Below are 21,461 nucleotides of genomic sequence, written 5' to 3' on the forward strand. Positions count from 1 at the left end.
CACACCTCTCTTTCGCTATCTGGTTTGCAATCCTGAATATCGCCCTCTGACCCTCTTCCAAATCCAAGCGTTCTCCGAACATTTTCCTCCATGCCTCCTGCGCCTTTGCTACCTCTTTCTTTGCAGCCTTCTTGGCTGCCTTATAACTTTCATGCTCTGGTGTTTCTGCTCCCGTACCCTTTGCCTTCTGCCACTCCTTGAACTTCTTCCTCTTCTCGTCAATCCTCTTTCCAACTTCATCATCCCACCACCATGTTTCCGAGTGCCTCGGTGGTCCTTTTGTCCATCCACATACCTCACCAACGGCTCCCAACAGACTAGCTTTCATTGACATCCAACCACTTTCAAGCTCAACCACATCATCCTCTACCCTACTCAGCCTCTCTTTTAATGCCTCCCTTACTGTCACCTCTTTCAACCTCCACACCTTCATTCTCGGTTGGTACTTCACCCGCCGAGCTCTCCTCGCACCTTTCACCTTTATGTCGCAGACAACCAAGTGGTGCTGTGAAACAGCCTCCTCCCCCGGGATCACCTTTGTGTCCCGGAGGTGCCCCCTATCTCGCCTACGCACCATCAGGTAGTCAACGGTTGTCGTCGACCCACCTGACGTGCATGTAAACAAGCTTATTATCCCCTTTCTGGAACTGAGTACGACAAATCAACAAATCAGCTCCATCAGCAAACTCCAAAATCCTTTCACCTTCTCCATTTCTCACACTCTATCCATAACCCCCATGAACTCCCTCAAAACCATCCATACTCCTTCCCACATGTCCATTTAGGTCTCCTCCAACCACAACAACTTCCTCATCTTTCACGTTTTCCATCAGCTTCTCTATCGCACACCAGAACTTCTCCTTCTCTTCATCGCTCCGACCGACCTGCGGAGCATACCCCGAGATGACGTTCACCAAGAGCTTTCTGATATAACATGTTAAAATGTCATGCACGGTCTGATCCTTTCAATGACCTGATCTAACATGTTATAGTATTATGCATGGTCTGATAATAACATGACTCCCCCTGCCGCTCCCATGGTGAGCAGGTGTACTAGTGTATCAAAAGGGTTAAAAGAACATGGGATAGTTTAATCACCTTGAGACAGCAGACTGAGGAATATAAATAGAAATAATGCCAATGGATGAAGAAAGTCACAATGTACTCTTTATTTCACCTGTAAGTCTCAGCACACATAAATAACATTGATTAAATGGACATTTAGTGAAAACTCAGCAACAGATACTGTCCACATATGTAGAACAGGAAATACTAAACAAGGGCTTCCCACAAGGAGGCAACAATACTGATAAGTCAGTTCCTATCCTATATTCAGTTGAAATAAATCTCCACTTAGGAGGGGGAGGGCAGAGGTATATGTCAGGCACTGTGACCCCTGGGGGGTGGGGGGGAGATATGCAAGGCACTGCGACCTCATCACAAGCATCCTCGAGTGATTCATTAAATCACAACACAGTCCAAATAAAATGTCCTCCGCGCCATTTTAAATGCTGCCAGGCTTCATGCTTACATCACCTTGTCCCAATCATCTGCTGAGAGGAGGATGAATAATGGAGAAAGTTGTGGCATGGGAATGGGATATGAGGGTTGTGAATAGAAGAGAGGAAGTGAGATTAGAATCACAGATTTACCTGAAAAACAAAAACAAACAAACACAAACACAAACACAAACACAAACACAAACACAAACACACACACACACACACACACACACACACACACACACACACACACACACACACACACACACACACACACACGAGATCGATCAAATTATAAACTATAGTAGAGGCACAAAATAGAAGAAAGAAAAGGAAATCCACTTTCCCATGTGTACAAGCATTTCGTAGCACAAAACATAACATACCGCTTGTGTGCACGCACTGCCTGCCGCTGCCATGACAGGAACGACAGTGTAGCGGGAGAAGGACAAAGACGGAGCTCAGATGCTTGTTGCTGCGACACTCTCCCCTGCACATGGACACATGGGCACATATGCATTTATCCAATTTTTCCATTGATGTACTCCCACCCTATCTATGCACATGCTTTGTGTACCACATCTAACACTCAGGGTAATGAGTGCATATAGAAGAAAATAAACAATGAATAATTGTCCAACAACAAAACAAATTATGACAAATCTTTTTAAGGTTTTCCAATTGCCTATTCATAAGAAACCTTTGTTAAACAGCTCAGGTTAAAATTATAATAATGGCATGAGCAAGGAAAGAAAATAAATGAATACACTTCCCAAAATATAATTTTGTTGGACACCAAAAAGATTTAAAAAACGAAAACGGAAAATAAATCAAGAAATATGTCGTGCATAGCACAGTACTTGTGAAATCCCGAAAATAAGTTCATGACCTTTGGACGATGTTGACCTCAAAAATAATTGGTGGTTGAATTCAGTGATCCGATATGCAAATCACATTCAAATTTCAAGTCAATCGGATGAAAATTCACAATTTAAAAAATTCGGCCAATGTTGCCCTTTTGACCTCAAAATCAACAAGCATCGTCCTTTTGACCAAATCTATCATTTGGTGAGGTTTCCTAAAGATCGTTTAAAATTGTGAGCTGTATGTGATTGACATACACACAGAATAACACACAAGACCAACCAAGTAACAAATTGAAGTATGTTGAATAAATCTTCAATTTTCAAAACTGCCATCAATCAGGTACCTCCACCTCCACTGCACATGCACAAACTGAAATAAATTAGTGCAACACACAACCTCGAATCTGATTCTGCAAAACTGGACCAGACGGAAACAGCCCACAGGTCCTAAAATCCTGATATAAACTCAGATGAGGAGCTCAGGTGTGCCAAGAAAGGACTTCGCACGACGGAGGATGCCCAGTCGGCGACTGGCTTTGAAGACCAGCTTGGAAATGTGTTTTTCCCAGGAAAGATCATGGCAGACAGTGAGACCCAAAAGCTTGAGTGACAGAACTTCTTGGAGAGCATTGTTCAGAAAGTAGATGGGAGGGTTGTCCAGACGGTCTTTTCGGAGAGACATAGTGAAAGTGTGAGATTTGTCAGGATTGAAAGACATGTTCCACTTGTTTGACCAGTCTGTGATTTTGTCCAGGTCTGCAGAGAGTGAGGAGCCTGCAGACCACCGATCTGAGGGATGAGGAATGGAGCGGCAGAGAGTGGAGTCATCAGCAAAGAGATAGAGAGGATTTTCCAGAGAGTCAGAGAGATCATTGATGAAGAGGAGAAAAAGCACAGAGCCCAGAACACTGCCTTGGGGAACTCCAGCCTGAACAGGAAGGGGAAATGAGAGAAATCCATTCAGGGCCACACGTTGACTATGACCAGAGAGGAAGTTCAGGGCCACACGTTGACTACGACCAGAGAGGAAGCCTGCCAGCCATGTGTGGAGGTTTCCATAGATACCACAAGAGGAGAGTTTGGTAGTAGGGTGGAGTGCCAGACCGTATATCCCAGCTCTGATTTCCTGTTTAGTGTTGAGGACCTGCATCGTTTGAGAGACAGCAGAAGCAGCATGTCCACAGTAGAGTGACCTGGTCTGAATACAAATTGATGATCAGAGATCAAGCCATTGGAGAAGAGGAAAGATTTGATATCTGAAGCGATGAATGATTCCATGACTTCGCTGATTATTGGGAGAAGGCTGATTGGTCTGTAGTTGCAAGAATCTGTTTTTGCACATTTTTTGTGTAAAGCGCTAACGTTGGCTGATTTCCAAGCAGATGGGAGATGACCTTGAGCAAAAGAGAGGGCGAAGCAAACAGAGAGAGGGTGACATAGAGCGGCAGAGCAGGATTTTAGGACCCATGGGCTCTGGTCCAGTTGAAGAATCAGTAGAGGTTTGACAGAAACTTCACCTTGTCAGGAGAGAAGGACACAGAGTCCAGGAACAGGTGGGTACGACTGGGTAAGGTAGATACAGAGAGAGGTGGGTTTGGGACACAAGATTTTGAGGCAAACACAGAGTTGAGGCATTTGGCTTTTTCACGTACGGTGTCAGTTGTGTAGCAGTTTGAGGTAAGGGAAGGGATGGAGGGGGAACAAACAACAGAAACTGATTTGAGCAGATGCCACCAGGATTTGGAGGAGGGAGACAGGTTTGAGAGTTCAGTCTTGAGAGCAGAGAGATAGTGCTTCCTGGCTCTCCTGAGGGTAGACACACACTTGTTCCGAGCTTTGTGAAAGGAACTGAGATTGCCTTCAGTTGGATTAGCCTTCCAAGAGGCAAAGGCAAGTTGTTTCAGGGCAACTGTCTCACCACAAGCTTCACTGTACAATGGATGGGAGGAAGGGTATGACAACTGAAGACGAGATGGGATAAATCTGTGCATGATAGAGAGTAGTTTACTTTGGAAGAATTCCCAGGAAGAATTGATGTCAGAGGCAGTAGAGATGGGAGACCAGTCCAGATGATTGACATCTGCTTGAAGACCATGCCAGTCCGCCTGAGTGAAATGCCAGACTCATCGACGCTGAGGAGGCTCTCTGAGAGTAGCCAGAGAGTTATCCACTTTAACAAGGAAATGATCAGAAGAACCGATTGGAGCAGAGGAAGAGCAGCAGACATTTGCAGGGAAATTTGTCATAACCAAGTCAAGAAGAGAAGATGCTCCATTGACTGAGATCCGGGTCGGGAAATTGACAGAATGTGTCAGTACCAGTTGGTCGCAGAAGTCCTTTGTTGAGATGCCATGGCTGGTGTGAGAGGAACCCACACCAAGCCAACGGGCATGATGACAGGCAAAGTCGCCACATATGAGGAAGAGATTGTTGGGATGAGTGGATAGAAGTTGGTCCATGTTATTAGACAATGAGATGTAAATAGAGTCATCACTGTTTGGTGGACGGTACAACACACATATGAACAAAAGGTGGGAGCGGAGAGGAAGCCGTAGCCAGAGCTACTCCTGATGGTGAGGTGGAGAGAGGGCAGTGCAGGGAGAGTAAGGAAGAGAGTTTTTGATAAAGATAGCAACCCCACCACCAGGACAAGGCTCAGGTCTATCATACCGGAGGAGGGAGTAACGAGGGAGAGATATTAAGGAATCAGAGACATCTTGAAGGAGGAAAGTTTCTGTTGAGAAGATCAAGTCTGGTTTGTCAGAAACAACCTGTATGGAGAGATCAGTCAGGTTTGATTGAAGGCCCCGGAAGTTTGAGGTCCATACCATTAAGGAAGATGGAGGGGGGGCATCTGATACAGGACAAGGGAGGGAGGGGTAGGGTAAGATGAGGAAGAGGAGGAGGTAGGGAGAGTGTTGATAGTGTGTCAGAGATTGTAGAAGAGCTCGGAGAAAGGGAAGGATGTGGAGGACAAAAGGTTTGATAGTGATGGGATGAGGCACAGTGAGGAGTACTTTGAGGGAGGACAGAGGGAATTAGGAGATTGGACGAGGTGGAGGAATGAGGTGGAAGAGAGGAAGCAGGGAGGATCATGGCAGATAGTGAGACCCAAAAGCTTAAGTGACAATGAAATTATGTACAATGATGTAAAGATTAAATGATTAGATTTTGGGTTCAAGAGGTCAAAGGTTAAAGGTCAAAGTCTGTAATAGGTCTATAACTTGAGAACAGGTGAAGGGATTTAAATTAAAACTTGCTACAGGTATATATAATGATGTAAACATGAACTGATTAAATTTTGGGATCAATAGGTCAAAGGTCAGATGTCATGTCAGGTAAAAATGTGCTAACTTGGGCACAGATTAATGGATTTAAATCAAACTTGATACAAGTATTTATAATGATGTAATAATGTGGGTGGAGGCATATCAGTCGACGTCGTAGAGTGCCGTTCTAGTTCTTTTCTTGTATAAATTAGTCGAGTGTTGATGTGGTGCAGGCATGATAGGCCGAATGACCTCCTCGTGCGTCTAAATTCCTCGTGCATACTTTCCGACCAGTGGGTGCACATTGTATTTGACGCAATTCAGTTTTGGATGTTAAAATCTGGACAATGAAAACCAACTCCTGCGAGAATGAATTTAGTTTTAAAACCTTTTTAAAAAACGTTTATGCAGGTTAATCGATAAAATAAACACAGGGGCAATACCCCTGGGGCTCACCTGGTAGAATAAACAGTATACTACACTGACTAAAGGTATTTTAAACCAATTTTAATGATTTCTAGAAGATTTAAACCAATTTTAATGATTTCTAGAAGATTTAAACCAATTTTAATGATTTCTAGAAGATTTAAACCAATTTTAATGATTTCTAGAAGATTTAAACCCATTTTAATGATTTATAGAAGACAGGGTAGCATGTAGAATCATACTAACATAATCATAAGACTAAACAAACCTATTTTGGGGGGCAACCCCCCCCCCCCCCACCCGTTTTTTTTTTTTTAGTGCCGTGAACAAACTTCGATACATCACGGGTTATGAAGGTTGTGGTCAAGTTTCATTGAAATTGTGTGTGTAGTTTCAGAGAAAAAAAGCAAATATATATTTTTTGGGGGGGGGGGGGGGGGTCAAAACCCGGACCCACTTTCACCCCCCCCATAGACCCCTTTAAACTTCGATTTTCTTCGGGCCGTGAACAAACTTCGGTACATCACGGGTTATGAAGGTTGTGGTCAAGTTTCATTGAAATTGTGTGTGTAGTTTCAGAGAAAAAAAGCAAATATCTATTTTGGGGGGGGGGGGGGGGGGGTCAAAACCCGGACCCACTTTCACCCCCCCATAGACCCCTTTAAACTTCGATTTTCTTCGGGCCGTGAACAAACTTCGGTACAACATGGGTGATTAAGGTTGTGGTTAAGTTTCATCAGAATTGTCTCTGTATATTCTGAGAAAAAAGCAAATACCTATTTTGGGGGGGTCAAAACTGGATTCACTTTGACCCCCGGTAGACCCGCTTAGACCCCGATTTTTTTCCATGCCGTAAACAAACTTTGATACATCACAGGTGATGAAGGTCGTGGTAAAGTTTCATCGAAATATTATGTGTAGTTTCAGAGAAAAAAGTAAATTTCTATTTTGGGGGGTTAAACCTGGATTCACTTTCACCCTTCGGTAGACTCGCTTAGATCCCGATTTTTTAAATGCCGTGAACAAACTTTAGTCACAACACAAAAAATATAATTTGTGCCAAATTTGGTCGCAATACCATCAGCGGTTTCAGAGAAGAAGTTGCATGTGTTTACGGACTGACGGACGGAATGATGGACTGACGGACGGGCGACGTGCCATTGCATAAGCTCCCCTGAACTTCGTTCCAGGTGAGCTAAAAATCAGGAAGTAATGTTTTTACGAGGAATGTCATTTCCAAAAACCCCAATTTTCCGTGTTTCAGAGGAAATTGCACATCCATGCTACTGGAATATGCACAAACTCGATAAACAATAAACCGCTGGTTAATCCTGAAAGATAAAATTAATACTTACAATGTTGTACCATGCAGTAACCATGAGTTTTTCTTCCAACTCTCTCTGCTGTTTCGTTCTCTCCAGCTCCCGCTGAAAGTGAAAAGTATTTTAATATTAAAGTGGACGAATAGTTTCTTTGAACTCCACTTGTAACCTGCAGGTGCAAAACCAGACTCTTATCCACCTGCTTCAAATCCAGGAACTTGTCTTTCTCCAATAATTTATTTCGTAGAACCTGGCACTCCCCGGTCGCGGGCTCTCCGGATCCCAAGAATGTGGTCTTTGGGTCTAGAGTTCGAATAACCTGGAAGAAAAGGAAAAGGTTCGAAGTAGAAAGAGCAGTGAAGATTACAGGTAGGGGGGGAGGGGGAGGGGGGAAGATTAAGGGTCAAAAATGGTGACGAGGTGGAAGGGTCAATGGACTTACGGACTTGGCTTTCTCCAAGTAACGTTTGTACCGCTCTTCCATCATTTCAGTTTCTTCCGCTTTCTCTTTCAGTTTCTGTTGCAGTTCAACAACACGAGCAGCTACAAGACAAAAAATGATGTAAATAAGAAATTTCATAGAACACCTTACCCCGTCCCCATGCAGTCGTGATAAAAAGGACATGTGAAGGGTCTTTTCATCTCTTGCTTTGTGCTTCCAAGCATAATATCCATTTACCACGAGCCGCCATTTTGTCTGAATCTCAATATTCCCCCAATGCTGAGAGCGTGAGTGGCACATTTGATTTATGGAGATTGCGTAAAAAGGAGTGATATTTTGTAAGTACTGTTAGACTGGAGGTTTTTGGAGGTGCCAACAGGGCGATTTGTGTTTTACAGTAGAGATTCTTAACCGCTGGTCCGCAGACCAGCTTCTGGTCCGTGGAGTAATGGAAGGAATTTTTTTTAAATATATACATATTTGTTTTACTACCACTCACCCGCAAGCAGCGCCTAACAAATCTACTGTATATATAATGCAGCATGTGTACATATGTATCATCGGCTGCAAGGACAGATCCAGGATTTTTTGAAGGGGAGTGGGGGGATGGGGAGGGGGGGGGGGGGAGGGCGTTGTACAGAGATGAAGGGAAAGGTACATACTTTTTTTTTTTTTTTTTTTTTTTTTTTTTTGTTTTGTTTTGTTTTGTTTTGTTTTGTTTTGTATACAAGATCGAGGCTCGTGAAAGAGCGAACATTAATCACACAGAAAGACAAACCGACACATAAAACATATAACATCGGGAGCGGTAGACAAGATGGGGAGAGAGGGGGAAGGACACAAACACAACACAACACAACACAACACAACATTTGAGAGCAGGGACCGAGAGACATGGAGACATCGAGAGATCTGAGAGAGGGCGAGGGCTTTGGGGGGGGGAGCATGGGAAGGGGGCGGTGGGAGAGGTATAAAACACATGGACACTGCCAGGACTTCCAGGAAAGAACGTGATACTTACAATCCTCGCCTCGCCTGTATGTACTCGCCAAGATGCTGCAAGCGCGAAGCCATCAAAGCGATGGGTTCGGCTGACAACACTTTTTAATTAAAGTGACACCACTTACTCACAATCCGTTTGTAATTTACTAACCTGTTTATTGTCGCAAATAAATCGTAGATTAATGAACAGGGTTAAATAATTAAATTGATATATGTGAGAAAATTACATGCCCAGACCTGGAATCGAACGCAAAGAACCCACTCCGAGCCTCCAACCAAGCCTAAGGTTTGATCTGTTCTTAGGCGCCATGATGGTACATGACGTGGCAGTGCAACGAGCAGTATGTTTTTTGTTTTTACCGACAATAGAGTGCACTGACGACTTTTCCAGTCATTTCATCAAGTACTTCATGTGTACGTGAGGGTGGGTGCCAACAGAGGTGGCTAAAAAAGGAAATTTCAACCGGTCCGCAGACTAGTTGAAATTTCAACCAGCAATTTGAACCGGTCCACAGACCAGTTGAAATTTCAACCAACTAGGCAATGTCAACCAACAGTGCAAAGGAATTACCTCCACTAATTAACCCATAGCCACTGAGCTGTATGTATAACTGGAGCGCACCTGCAGCACGTGCTCACGGGTTGGAATGCCCTTCCCTCGCTCGCCATCTGCGTAAGTGTTATACAGTATTCCACAATTGTTATGCCTTCCATTTCAGTTTTCCCTTCAGTATAAAGTAAAGATTATCAAATATATGTCGAAAAGCTGCAACGGATCGCCGTCACGGGCCTTGAGAAGGCCATAGCACATATGGGCCTCAGGCTTTTGGCCTTCAGGTCTTGAACAGCTTCTCCGAAGAAGTCGTGTGTTGTTGTTGGAGTGAATGTAATGTTGAGGTAATGTTTTTTTTTCGAGGTGATGTTTACTCCAAAAGCAAACATCATTTCTGTGCACGTCTTGTTGTCTTAACAGGAGGATTCACAGTTGACACACACCTTAACCACTGAGGTATGATTATATTTATTCCAAGGAGCTGTGTATTCTCTTTACAAAGCACTCCCCCACCTCAAATCCTCCCCATCTGTTGCACAGAAGTTTGACAGGCTCATCTACTTACAATGTATTCTTTGACTGTTGTTCATGATACTTATAAAGAACCCCAATATTAGTGTAAAACGTTAATAGAGATGTATGGCGTGCTATATAGTATAGACAGCAAAGAACACTAATTACGTGGTTCCCAATTGGTGGTGCGCAATCATTTATTGCTCACATTTTTCTGGCCCTGTTGAGAAAAAGGTTAAGAAGCACTGTAACTACGATGTTCAAGTATGTAATTAAATTTTAATTAGATAAAGGTTTCAAGGCAGTAGAAAAAAAAGAAGATTCAAAAGTTTACCATGGTTGAAGCACCCACTATTACACCACCTTATTTAAAACACTAAACTATTTATTTGTGGCTGTTGTTTGCATCCTTTATGACATCTCTTAAAACAGTGTTTCCTGTTTGGAATAATTTTCAATTTTGTTTCACTGCCAGACAGGTAGACAGACTAAAATAATCACCTCACTCCGCTGTGTGCATGCACTCTCGGGATGAGCTTCCGTACAATTTTCCAAATTCAGAGCCAAACAAAGTACTGCTAAACTGCAATTTCGTGTTGTGATTCATGTTCCGATTAATGTTCTACAGTGTTCAAAATAGTGTTCTACATTGTTTGGAATCAAATAGTTCCTCAATCATAGACTGGCATCTGCAGACAGAGACAGACAGAGTTAACCTATGCTTAACCTCACTTTGCGCTTCACGCGTGGGATAATAATAAGCACACAGTAACCGAGCCAAATAAAATCAAAATGAGCCAAGGTGTCTCTGTAATGAAGGAAACACGGAGGGGAAACAACGCACCATGTGTCGAATATGACAGCGAATTATGGAACATGTTGCTAAAACTAGAGCTTCCAGGGAAGCAGAACTCAACTGAACCGACTGGACAACTTCACACACCAAGTTTGATCAAAATCCATAAATATTTGTGGACATTAAAGTCTTAACGTCGTTTTGGAGCTGAAAACAATATGGCGGCCTATGGCGGCCATTTTGTGACGGATCAGGTTGGAATGCAATAGCAGCCTACCTTGTGTGGTAAGGGTTAAACATTCTAAGTTTGATCAAAATCTGTTAATATTTGTGGACGCTAGAGTGTTAACGTCGTTTTCATGACCAAAAACAAAATGGTCGCCGAAGTCTGCCATTTTTCAACGGATCGGGCTGAAATGTAATATCAACTTGGTCCTTGGGGTAAGGATACTGCATGTCTAATTTGATCAGAATCGGTTGATATTTGTGGACGCTGGAGTGTTAACGTCGAAAAGTTAACGGACGACAGACGACAGACGACGACAACGACGATGACGACGACAGACGACGGACGCCGGAGGGTTCAGTATGTGATAAACTCAACTGGACGGTAGTCCAGTTGAGTTAAAAACTGAGAATGAAATAATTCAAAAAATAATGACCACGGCCTGGTAAAGATCTCCTTTAGTGCAATTCTGATTTGACTGTATAGGTGATCATGAAAAGGACATGTCTCATGTATTGCAGGAAGCACCGCGATCCCTCACGCTTTCTTCCCCATCAACCCTCGTGCGTTGGGCATGTACGTGTGGTGATGGACACGGGCAACAGAACTGAGTGCAGCATGACGGCGCATCGTGTGATTTAAAGAGGCTTGAAAACATGAAATTTTACAGGTGCAGGAATTTTGAAAGGTGCAGAAATCAAAGCTTACACGTCCGTTCCATTTCCTTCTGCTTTTCAGCAAAGTGAGCCTGTGTTTTCTGCACATCTTCCCTAGAAACAGATGAATGACAGTCAGGAGGGAATGAAAGGGGTAAAGGAACATCTATTGCAACTGTCAGTGGTGGAAATCATAGGAAGGGATAACAATTTAAATACTGTGAGCACGGTAAGGTTAATAATGTATATAATCTGGGTACGGTAAGGTTAATAATGTATATAATGTGGGTAGGGTAAGGTTAACTAGCGTTACGCCTAGGTCCCCCGTCGGTGAAGTGATGCTAGTTGACAAGGTGGAAGACGCAAGGCGGCCATCTTGGATTTTGACGTGGCGACCCAATTTTCAAGAGCGTTCTTCATTATGCCTAGATACACCCACACACTAGATTAGAAGTTGGTACTTCGCTTATTTTTCAAGATATTCCGCTCACAAGGTTCAGACATACATGGCGGCAGCCATCTTGGATTTTGATGTGGCGACCCAATTTTCAATAGGGTTCTTCCTTATGCCTAGATACACCCACACACCAGATTATAAGTTGGTACTTCGCTTATTTTTCAAGATATTTCGCTCACAAGGTTCAGACATATATATGGTGGCGGCCATCTTGGAGTTTGACGTGGCGACCCAATTTTCAATAGCTTTCTTCCTTATGCCGAGATACACCCACACACCAGATTAGAAGTTGGTACTTCGCTTATTTTTCAAGATATTCATCTCACAAGGTTAAGACATACATGGCGGCGGCCATCTTGGATTTTGACGTGGCGACCCAATTTTCAATAGTGTTCTTCCTTATGCCTAGATACACCCACACACCAGATTAGAAGTTGGTACTTCGCTTATTTTTCGAGATATTCAGCTCACAAGGTTCAGACATACATGGCATCAGACATACATGGCGGCGGCCATCTTGGATTTTGACGTGGGTTGCACCCACACACCAAATTTGAATGCTGTCCTTCGCTTACGCGCGCACGCACGCCCGCCCACACGCACACCACACGCCCGGAGGGGAAAACCATAGTCCCCCTTTCGCTCCGCGGTGCGCCGGGAGACAATAATGTGTATAATGTATATAATGTGGGTGCGGTAAGGTTAATAATGTGTATAATGTGGGTATGGTAAGGTTAATAATGTATATAATGTGGGTAGGGTAAGGTTAATAATGTGTATAATGTATATAATGTGGGTGCGGTAAGGTTAATAATGTATATAATGTTGGTACGGTAAGGTTATTGATGTATATAATGTGGGTAGGGTAAGGCTAATAATGTATATAATGTGGGTGCGGTAAGGTTAATAATGTATATAATGTGGGTACGGTAAGGTTAATAATGTGTATAATGTGGGTACGGTAAGGTTGATAATGTATATAATGTGGGTAGGGTAAGGTTAATAATGTATATAATGTGGGTATGGTAAGGTTAATAATGTATATAATGTGGGTACGGTAACGTTAATAATGTATACTAGCCGAAACCCATGGAACATCCACGGAAGGGAGGATGTGGTGTTTGGATAGAGTGTACCATTATGGATGGCATAGGGGAGCGCTCATGGGATCTTCTTCTTCCGTTAAGCTCCACTTTTTTCTCTTTAAGTTAAGTACAATCAGTCCTCTCTGCTCGAAGTGCTCAGGCCATGCCTTCCCGCTCTCATACTTTTATTTCCGTTCGGTGTAGAAAGAGATTGACATATCGTTCGTCTGTTTTCAGCTCGTTATCTTTAAGCTTCCTTAAGTCTCGCCACCTGCTACACCTCTCTGAGTTACGAGGATTTATGCAATGTACCCCGAGTATCGCAACGTCACTCCATTTAACTTTATTAAAATGACGATAAAGACGTGAAACCCGTGGAACATCCACGGAAGGGAGGATGTGGTGTATGGATAGAGTGTACTATTATGGATGGCATCGGGGAGCGCTCATGGGATCTTCTTCTTCCGTTAAGCTCCAATTTTTTCTCTTTAAGTTAAGTCCAATCAGTCCTCTCTATGCTCGAAGTGCTCAGGCCATGCCTTCCCGCTCTCATACTTTTATTGCCGTTCGGTGTAGAAAGGGATTGACATATCGTTCGTCTGTTTCAGCTCGTTATCTTTAAGCTTCCTTACGTCTCGCCACCTGCTACACCTCTCTGAGTTACGAGGATCTATGCAACGCACCCCGAGTATCGCAACATCACTCCATAAAACTTTATTAAAATGACGATAAAGACGTTTCCTTATATATCCTAATTTAAAATGTTCAAGGGAATAAAAAAGACCATTTGGTTCACACCACCCATGTTCACACCACTCGACTGTCCAATCAGCGGACGGCTCGCTTCGCCTTCGCCCAGCAGACGCCAATACGATGGCGTCGTAAGATGGCGTCGTATCGGCAGTTAATCGGATGCTTTTGGGCCCCAACGTCGGCTAATTCAGATTTTTCGAGTATGGCTGAACGTGATAAACAAAGAGCGCGGTTCGTAGATCGTAAATCCATTAGTGCCGTGGGCATCGGGTCACTGGGTGCGGTGTAAAAGGGATAACAAAGTCGAGTCCTTACGCTATTATTATATAGATAATGTGGGTACGGTAAGGTTAATAATGTGTATAATGTGGGTACGGTAACGTTAATAATGTATATAATGTGTGTGCGGTAAGGTTAATAATGTATATAATGTGTGTACGGTAACGTTAATAATGTATAGAATGTGGGTGCGGTAAGGTTAATAATGTATATAATGTGGGTACGGTAAGGTTAATAATGTATATAATTTGGGTGCGGTAAGGTTAATAATGTATATAATGTGGGTACGGTAAGGTTAATAATGTATATAATTTGGGTGCATTAAGGTTAATAATGCATATAATGTACAAAATGTGGGTACGGTAAGGTTAATAATGTATGTAATTTGGTGCAACAGTAAGGTTAATAATGTATTTAATGTATATAATGTGGGTACGGTAAGGTTAATAATGTATATAATGTGGATACGGTAAGGTTAATAATGTATATAATGTGGGTACGGTAAGGTAAATAATGTATATAATGTACATAATGTGGGTACAGTAAGGTTAATAATGTGGGTACGGTAAGGTTAATAATGCATATAATGTACATATTGTGGGTATGTTAAGGTTAATAATGTATATAATGTGGGTACGGTAAGGGTAATAATGTATATAATGTACATAATGTGGGTACAGTAAGGTTAATAATGTGGGTACAGTAAGGTTAATAATGTGGGTACGGTAAGGTTAATAATGCATATAATGTACAAAATGTGGGTACGGTAAGGTTAATAATGTATGTAATTTGGTGCAACGGTAAGGTTAATAATGTATTTAATGTATATAATGTGGGTACGGTAAGGTTAATAATGTATATAATGTGGGTACGGTAAGGTTAATAATGTATATAATGTACATAATGTGGGTACAGTAAGGTTAATAATGTGGGTACGGTAAGGTTAATAATGCATATAATGTACATATTGTGGGTACGTTAAGGTTAATAATGTATATAATGTGGGTACGGTAAGGTTAATAATGTATATAATGTGATTACGGTAAGGTTAATAATGTATATAATGTACATAATGTGGGTACGTTAAGGTTAATAATGTATATAATGTGGGTACGGTAAGGTTAATAATGTATATAATGTATATAATGTGGGTACGGTAAGGTTAATAATGTGGGTATGGTAAGGTTAATAATGCATGTAATTTGGTGCAATGGTAGATATGAAGTGCCAAACTAGGGTTGTTGTATCAAGGTGGTGCACTTGGTACTCACAATTGTTTTTCTAACTTCTCCTTCATATCCTCAGACTGCAAAAAACATCAAAGTGATCATCAAGATGTTAAACATATTTAAATGCCTTCCCATAATCATCCCAAATTTCCCTCTCAAATCCTCTTTCACGTGAAACCCCTACATTCCATGTTCATACCGACTCTGAAAGGAGAATTCTTTCCCCCATCTCTCCGATTTCCCGCTCTAACTGTCGCACCCTCTCTTTGAGCTCCCTGTCGGGAAAAGCACAAAATGGTGCCAAACATCTCTGATGGACGTATGGAGCTGTTCATCAGAATGGAATGAAAGGAAATAGACGGATTTATTCAGGAACACCAGACCAGACTCGATAAGCTCTAAACTGCTAAAGTTGCACCTCAAACATAGTTTCGTTAACTCCACAGAAGCACAATACAAAACCACATTTACACAGATGTGTCCCTTTGTCGCTTCAACTCACCTGTTCTCGGACTCCAATGTCTCTCTCCACCTCATCGATCTTTCCAACTCAGGAAAATCTGGTACGTCTGCGTGTTTTTCTTCTTCGGTCCATTTATCGCCCTCGTCTGTTTGTCTTGCTTTAAACATGGAATTTTCTTCCACAAATCTCACCAACTTCTGTCTATACATAAAGGTAAAGCGCATGGACATGTGAGTGCAGGTTAAAATCTCAAAATGAAGCCAGAGCTCAAATCCATAATCTTCAGGATATACTACTTAGCAGCACAATGGTACAGTTACAAATCACACAATGCACAATCCATAACGGAGGCATTATTGTTCCTGGTCAGGTGCTGTACAGGTCTTGTTCACATGACGTTTACATGACTGATTGTATCATCAGGGCAACACACACTGACATGATTAAAAATGAAGCTACCACCAAACTAGTCTTCATCCATGACTGTGCAGATCTTCATTCAGGACAGCCCAGTGTTAACTATCATCCTATTTTGCATTGTAATGCAGGGGCTTGCAAAAGTATTCACCCCCCCTCCAAAGTTTTCACATTTTCAGGTCATCTGAGCTTATTTAATGATACTTTCAAATCAAACTTAATATATAGACCACAAGTTACTCCATTGTGATAAAGCTGAAAAATGCAGATGAAATGTGAATACGTTTGATTAACATAGAAAATCAGGTGATTCTCAGTTACATAAGTATTCAAACCGTTTTCCGAACAAACCGAAAGTCACTTCTCCCTCTCTCCCTCCTCCAAGCCCCTCTCCCTCCCCTGTTTTCCCTCACTGCCCCATTCATCTTCACACGGGTTCGAACAGAATATGTAACCATGCCAACGGCTTTTTGAACCACAGAATTCACAGGTGGTACAGTAAACACCGGATCCACAGATTTCATCGGTGATACAGTAAACACCGGATCCACAGATTTCACAAGTGGTACAGTAAACACCGGATCCACAGATTTCACAAGTGGTACAGTAAACACGGGATCCACAGATTTCACAGGTGATACAGTAAACACCGGATCCATAGATTTCACAAGTGGTACAGTAAACACCGGATCCACAGATTTCACAAGTGGTACAGTAAACACCAGATCCACAGATTTCACAAGTGGTACAGTAAACACCGGATCCACAGATTTCACAAGTGGTACAGTAAACACCAGATCCACAGATTTCACAAGTGGTACAGTCAACACCAGATCCACAGATTTCACAGGTGATACAGTAAACACCGGATCCATAGATTTCACAAGTGGTACAGTAAACACCGGATCCATAGATTTCACAAGTGGTACAGTAAACACCGGATCCACAGATTTCACAAGTGGTACAGTAAACACCGGATCCACAGATTTCACAAGTGGTACAGTAAACACCGGATCCACAGATTTCACAAGTGGTACAGTAAACACCAGATCCACAGATTTCACAAGTGGTACAGCAAACAAAGGATCCACAGATTTCACAGGTGACACAGTAAACATCAGATCCACAGATTTCACAAGTGGTACAGTAAACACCGGATCCACAGATTTCACAGGTGATACAGTAAACACCAGATCCACAGATTTCACAGGCGACACAGTAAACACCGGATCCACAGATTTCACAGGCGATACAGTAAACACCGGATCCACAGATTTCACAGGTGATACAGTAAACACCGGATCCACAGATTTCACAGGTGATACAGTAAACATCAGATCCACAGATTTCACAGGTGACACAGTAAACACCGGATCCACAGATTTCACAGGTGGTACAGCAAACACCGGATCCACAGATTTCACAGGCGATACAGTAAACACCAGATCCACAGATTTCACAGGTGATACAGTAAACACCGGATCCACAGATTTCACAGGTGATACAGTAAACACCGGATCCACAGATTTCACAGGTGATACAGTAAACATCAGATCCACAGATTTCACAGGTGACACAGTAAACACCGGATCCACAGATTTTACAGGTGATACAGTAAACACCGGATCCACAGATTTTACAGGTTGGTATAGTAAACACCAGATCCACAGATTTCACAGGTGGTACAGTAAACTCCGGATCCACAGATTTCACAGGTGGTACAGTCAACACCAGATCCACAGAATTCACAGGTGATATAGCAAACGCTAGATCCACAGAATTCACAGGTGATACAGCAAACGCTAGATCCACAGAATTCACAGTCAGGGCCGATGAGAGGGGGGAGTCACCTGGGCAATGCAACGCTGTAGGATATTTAATTATTTGGTATGGAGGCGGTGTACTTGGAATGTATCTGTACTTGTTTGTTTGTTTGTTTGTCCAGGCGATATCTCAGCCATCCTTTGAGCGAGGAAGCTGAAATTTGTGCACAATATTGAGCAAGAGCTTTGGCAAAAACTGTATTTTTATTTATTTTTTATTTATCAATTAATTGATTGGTTACTTCATTATTATCGATTAATTTAGTACTTATTTATTTCCTTTCTCATCTGGGCAATACCTCGGGCACCTTTTGAGCTAGGAAGGTGATATTTGGACACGACAATGACCAAGTGAGTTTGACTGTAAAGGGCATTTTTCAATGTTTGATTAATTAATTAATTATTTAATTTTTCAATCAATTGCGTTATTAATTTTCAAAAAACTACAGATTTGGATGAAATGGTGGTGGTTTAGGTATAATATTAGCCAATTGATTAAGAAATTAATTATTTTACGATTATTATTTATTTATTTTAATTATGCAATGAATCAATCAATTGTCCTACATTCTATGTGTGTGTCACGTGCCAGGTGATTGTGAAAATTGTGTTCCATCTGACCACGTGCATTATGTAGTCACGTGAACCCAGCACCCCTCCCCCTGTCGCCCCCCCCCCCCCCCCCCCTTATATGCCCACCCTCTTGACCCTGGATGATACTTTACATCTGGTACAGGTTGCACAGTCCTAAGCAAAGACCATTCGGTGGTCCGATCATTGGCCATAGGTCTCGCTTCCTTGTGCTACATTCATTGGTGGTACAGTTGTGGCCAAAAATATTGGCACCCTTTCACTTTTTTCAAATAACTCACAATTTTCTCTAAAAATAAGTTGAAATTGACAAAAGTATTTGGTCTCCGCAATTCATTATTTCACTGTTGAATGAAATGAATGAATGAATGAATGAATGATCGTTTTAAGGCCACTTTTCCCGCAAGAGCGGGGGTTAGCCTTGCGGGCCCCATGACAATCATGCTTCCCTGTTTGAGGCAGTTTTATGGCCGGATGCCCTTCCTGACGCCAACCCTCGGTCACGCTCTTACGATGCGCAGGGATACGGTGCACCTATTCTAAACCGGGGTACACACCGGGATCATTCATCCCAGCAAGCTGGTACTCAATTTGCCGACCTCAGAGGGATGACAGGCTGAATCAACCCCCCTAGCGTTAATTCAGCGATCGACCGGGATTCGAACCCAGGATCCAAGGATCCCAAGCCGGCACCCTAACCGCTAAGCCAACACCAGGCTCATTATTTCACTGTTAATGTTACAGAACCTTTGTTTTTGATTCAGAACTTAATAAATATTTTAAAATCAGAAAATAAAAACAAATGGCATTGACAAAATTATTTTTGCCAACGTTCACATGGTAGCGAGTGCTCCATACCTGTGTCAAGGTGTCCTACCCAAAAGCAGGTTCAGTGCTGCGAAAGCAGGCCTATGGCATGAATTACACTGAGTGGTTTGCCTTTGCCTTCCCAATGGTGGTCTGGGAAGGAATTTGTGATTTGTTCATGATGTTTGCAATAATTTGCCCGTTCTTCATCAAAACACACCGTGGGAGCTTTAACGTTCACACTACAATGCCAGCAGACGGGACAGCCAGCTTAACGCAAATCTTTCATGAAAAGGACGGCGCTCTTTGCATTTCAATTTCCCTTCTGTGAAACAACAGTCTGACAAGTTTATGGTCAGGTCAATAATGGAACCCATATTAAACACGTCAGGGGTGTGTGTGCACTTCCTGGTGGAGTTAATGGTGACGCACCTGACAAAAAACCTCAACAGCGAGCCATACACAGTACCTGAGGACATCGTCTGCCTCCGAGTCCAAGGAGTGTTCGTGACTTCCTACAGAAGTTGATGGATCTGGGGGAAAACAGCAACTCGAGAATCAAAGTGGAGTTTTACTATTCAATGCATGAGGGCAGGTAAAAACACAGGAGAAAAAGGAGAGGTGTGCAGGTCACATGACATATTCTTACCCAGAGTTCTTTGCTGAGCCAGAGAGCAGCGGAGCTCATCCGCGAGTTCTTTTAATAAATGTCTCTCCTTGAGTAACCGCTGGGAACAACAATTCCGTGTTAACAACCAAAATCAAGGGAAACCTTCTGCATTGCCACTCTCTTCGCTCACCCTGCTCACCAACCCCTCACCAGAAGATAAATCAAGGGGAACCTTCTGCATTGCCACTCTCTTCACTCACCTTGCTCACCAACCCCTCACCAGAAGATAAATCAAGGGGAACCTTCTGCATTGCCACTCTCTTCACTCACCTTGCTCACCAACCCCTCACCAGAAGATAAATCAAGGGGAACCTTCTGCATTGCCACTCTCTTCGCTCACCCTGCTCACCAACCCCTCACCAGAAGATAAATCAAGGGAAACCTTCTGCATTGCCACTCTCTTCACTCACCTTGCTCACCAACCCCTCACCAGAAGATAAATCAAGGGGAACCTTCTGCATTGCCACTCTCTTCGCTCACCCTGCTCACCAACCCCTCACCAGAAGATAAATCAAGGGGAACCTTCTGCATTGCCACTCTCTTCGCTCACCCTGCTCACCAACCCCTCACCAAAAGATAAATCAAGGGAAACCTTCTGCATTGCCACTCTCTTCGCTCACCCTGCTCACCAACCCCTCACCAGAAGATAAATCAAGGGGAACCTTCTACATTGCCACTCTCTTCGCTCACCCTGCTCACCAACCCCTCACCAGAAGATAAATCAAGGGAAACCTTCTGCATTGCCACTCTCTTCGCTCACCTTGCTCACCAACCCCTCACCAGAAGATAAATCAAGGGGAACCTTCTACATTGCCACTCTCTTCGCTCACCCTGCTCACCAACCCCTCACCAGAAGATAAATCAAGGGAAACCTTCTGCATTGCCACTCTCTTCGCTCACCTTGCTCACCAACCCCTCACCAGAAGATAAATCAAGGGGAACCTTCTACATTGCCACTCTCTTCGCTCACCCTGCTCACCAACCCCTCACCAGAAGATAAATCAAGGGAAACCTTCTGCATTGCCACTCTCTTCGCTCACCCTGCTCACCAACCCCTCACCAGAAGATAAATCAAGGGAAACCTTCTGCATTGCCACTCTCTTCGCTCACCCTGCTCACCAACCCCTCACCAGAAGATAAATCAAGGGGAACCTTCTACATTGCCACTCTCTTCGCTCACCCTGCTCACCAACCCCTCACCAGAAGATAAATCAAGGGGAACCTTCTACATTGCCACTCTCTTCGCTCACCCTGCTCACCAACCCCTCACCAGAAGATAAATCAAGGGAAACCTTCTGCATTGCCACTCTCTTC

General features: G+C 42.9%; 1 protein-coding gene across 3 annotated transcripts in view; it reads right to left on the minus strand.

Annotated features, from left to right (window-relative positions):
• Window positions 1-1,154: 1,154 nt before the first annotated feature.
• The window catches only part of LOC137427235 (protein Hook homolog 3), a 40,608-nt gene continuing 20,301 nt past the window's right edge, over window positions 1,155-21,461 (minus strand). Inside the window, exons 14-24 of one of the 3 annotated variants that reach the window (XM_068116565.2) lie at window positions 20,127-20,205; window positions 19,947-20,010; window positions 15,879-16,040; window positions 15,576-15,651; window positions 15,419-15,453; window positions 11,626-11,687; window positions 7,828-7,928; window positions 7,585-7,704; window positions 7,419-7,490; window positions 1,889-1,992; window positions 1,155-1,550 (exon numbers count right to left, since the gene is read on the minus strand). In XM_068116565.2, the coding sequence (XP_067972666.1) occupies window positions 1,547-1,550; window positions 1,889-1,992; window positions 7,419-7,490; window positions 7,585-7,704; window positions 7,828-7,928; window positions 11,626-11,687; window positions 15,419-15,453; window positions 15,576-15,651; window positions 15,879-16,040; window positions 19,947-20,010; window positions 20,127-20,205 (879 nt within the window). In that variant the 3' untranslated portion in view covers window positions 1,155-1,546. Of the gene's footprint in view, window positions 1,653-1,888; window positions 1,993-7,418; window positions 7,491-7,584; window positions 7,705-7,827; window positions 7,929-11,625; window positions 11,688-15,418; window positions 15,454-15,575; window positions 15,652-15,878; window positions 16,041-19,946; window positions 20,011-20,126; window positions 20,206-21,461 lie in introns of all 3 variants that reach the window. The other 2 variants (XM_068116564.2, XM_068116566.2) reach the window with 2 other exon arrangements.

Source organism: Myxine glutinosa, chromosome 5, assembly GCF_964187855.1.
Source record: "Myxine glutinosa chromosome 5, kmMyxGlut1.1, whole genome shotgun sequence".
Classification (NCBI taxonomy): domain Eukaryota; kingdom Metazoa; phylum Chordata; class Myxini; order Myxiniformes; family Myxinidae; genus Myxine; species Myxine glutinosa.